The 1,547-nt window shown below is 63.5% G+C and overlaps 1 protein-coding gene across 1 annotated transcript in view; it reads left to right on the top strand.

Annotated features, from left to right (window-relative positions):
- Positions 1 to 1,547, top strand: part of CABIN1 (calcineurin binding protein 1) — a 33,223-nt gene that overhangs the window by 8,812 nt on the left and 22,864 nt on the right. The window contains exons 7-8 of the mRNA XM_010860073.1: positions 198 to 327; positions 1,331 to 1,480. Coding sequence (XP_010858375.1) covers positions 198 to 327; positions 1,331 to 1,480 — 280 coding nt within the window. The remainder of the gene's footprint in view (positions 1 to 197; positions 328 to 1,330; positions 1,481 to 1,547) is intronic.

The following is a 1,547-nucleotide window of genomic DNA, read 5'->3' as shown; positions in this document are numbered from 1 at the left end:
TCCAGCCTGTCCTGCCCTCCCCGGCAGCCTCGGGGTTACTATTTTCAGAAGCGGTTCCTGATTGGATGGGTCCAGGTGGTGTCGCATCCTTGTTTCCCGGCGTCTCTTGGGCCCCAGAGCAGGGCCCCTTCCCTGGCGTCGCTGGCAAGGCCAGGGTGTCCGAGTGCAGCCCGAGGTCACGCCTTTCTCTTCTCCAGCGTGCCTGTACTTCATCTGCAAGGCCTTGGAGAAGGACTGCCGCTACAGCAAGGGGCTGGTGCTCAAGGAGAAGATCTTCCAGGAGCAGCCATGCCTCCGCCAGGACTCCCTCCGCATGTTCCTCCAGTGGTGGGTCCCTTATGGTCTGTCCTGCCCGCGCCTCTGCTTCAGGCTCTCAGGGCTGCCTCTGTCCGCCTTGCTGCCCGCCTTCCCCTCTCCGAGGCTGGGCTTTCCGCACTGCCCGGCCCGCCTCTGACCCGCCCTGCCTGCCTCCGGGATGGGGCCCTTTGCAGCCTGACCGCCCAGTCCTCCTGTCTCCCTCCCCGGGAGGAGAGTGGGCCTGGGCCCGGCAGGCGCTGGGCTGGCCCTGCAGGCCCTGCCCTGTCCGCTTCCCTGGCTCCCCAGCGCCCTCACTGGAGTCCCCACCTCTCCTTGGCCCGCTCTCCTGCCTCTTTCGTGTTCTGGCTCCCAAGTCCCCCCTTGGCAGCTTGCCAAGCTTGGGCTGCCTCCCTCGCCACTCCCCCCGTCCTTGGTATCAGCTTGGCCCCGGGAGTTTTCCACTGGGAGTTAGTGGTCATTTGTCCCAGTGTTTATGTGTCAGGAGACCGTGTCTCTTGTTCCCACCCGTCCCGACGGGACTGCCCTTCTTTGGGGAGGTGGGTGATGAGCCCACGAGTGCCGGGGAGCCCTGCAGGGAGGGGCCTCTGCTGGCAGAGGTGTGTCCGTGGGAGGCACGCCGGGGCCTCAAGCTCCCGCCCTTGCTGTTGACTTCCATGGGCTTTGGTGAGCTTGGCTGCTCTAAGGGCTGTTTTTGGATGGGCAGTGTGGGATAGTTAAATCCTTATAAGCTCTTCAGCAAAGGATGGGAGTAGCGTGTGGTTTTTCTGCTGTCAGTGCGGTCCTGCTGAGGTGGATGAAGGCCCGTTGCCCGGTTGTGAGCAGATTAAAGGGCGTTAGTCATGCTGTGTACATGGGTGTTAAGGACGCTAATTACTGCCCTTTCCAGCCCAAGTGGTAATTTTATTTGTGGGAAGAATTAACACAGACCACAGGGTGTTAACTGCACGCCGGCATGTAGGATCTGCACCGTGGCACTGTGCCCCGGTCACGCCTCTGTGCCTTGCACTCTCAGTGACATGTCCATCCACGAGGTGTCGGTGAGCGCGGCCGAGGCGCAGGCCATCGTGGACGAGGCCCTGGGGCTGCGCAGGAGGCGGCAGGCGCTGACGGTGCGCGAGAAGGAGCCGGACCTGAAGCTGCTGCAGCCCATCCCCTTCCTCACGTAGGTTGTCCAGGGTGCCAGGCAGCCGCTGGGCGCTGCATGGGCGGGGACACGGGGCACACTCGGG

Source organism: Bison bison, unplaced genomic scaffold, assembly GCF_000754665.1.
Source record: "Bison bison bison isolate TAMUID 2011002044 unplaced genomic scaffold, Bison_UMD1.0 scf7180017856933, whole genome shotgun sequence".
Classification (NCBI taxonomy): domain Eukaryota; kingdom Metazoa; phylum Chordata; class Mammalia; order Artiodactyla; family Bovidae; genus Bison; species Bison bison.
Note: the sequence above shows the minus strand (reverse complement) of the source record. Positions and strands in the feature narration are given on the sequence as shown.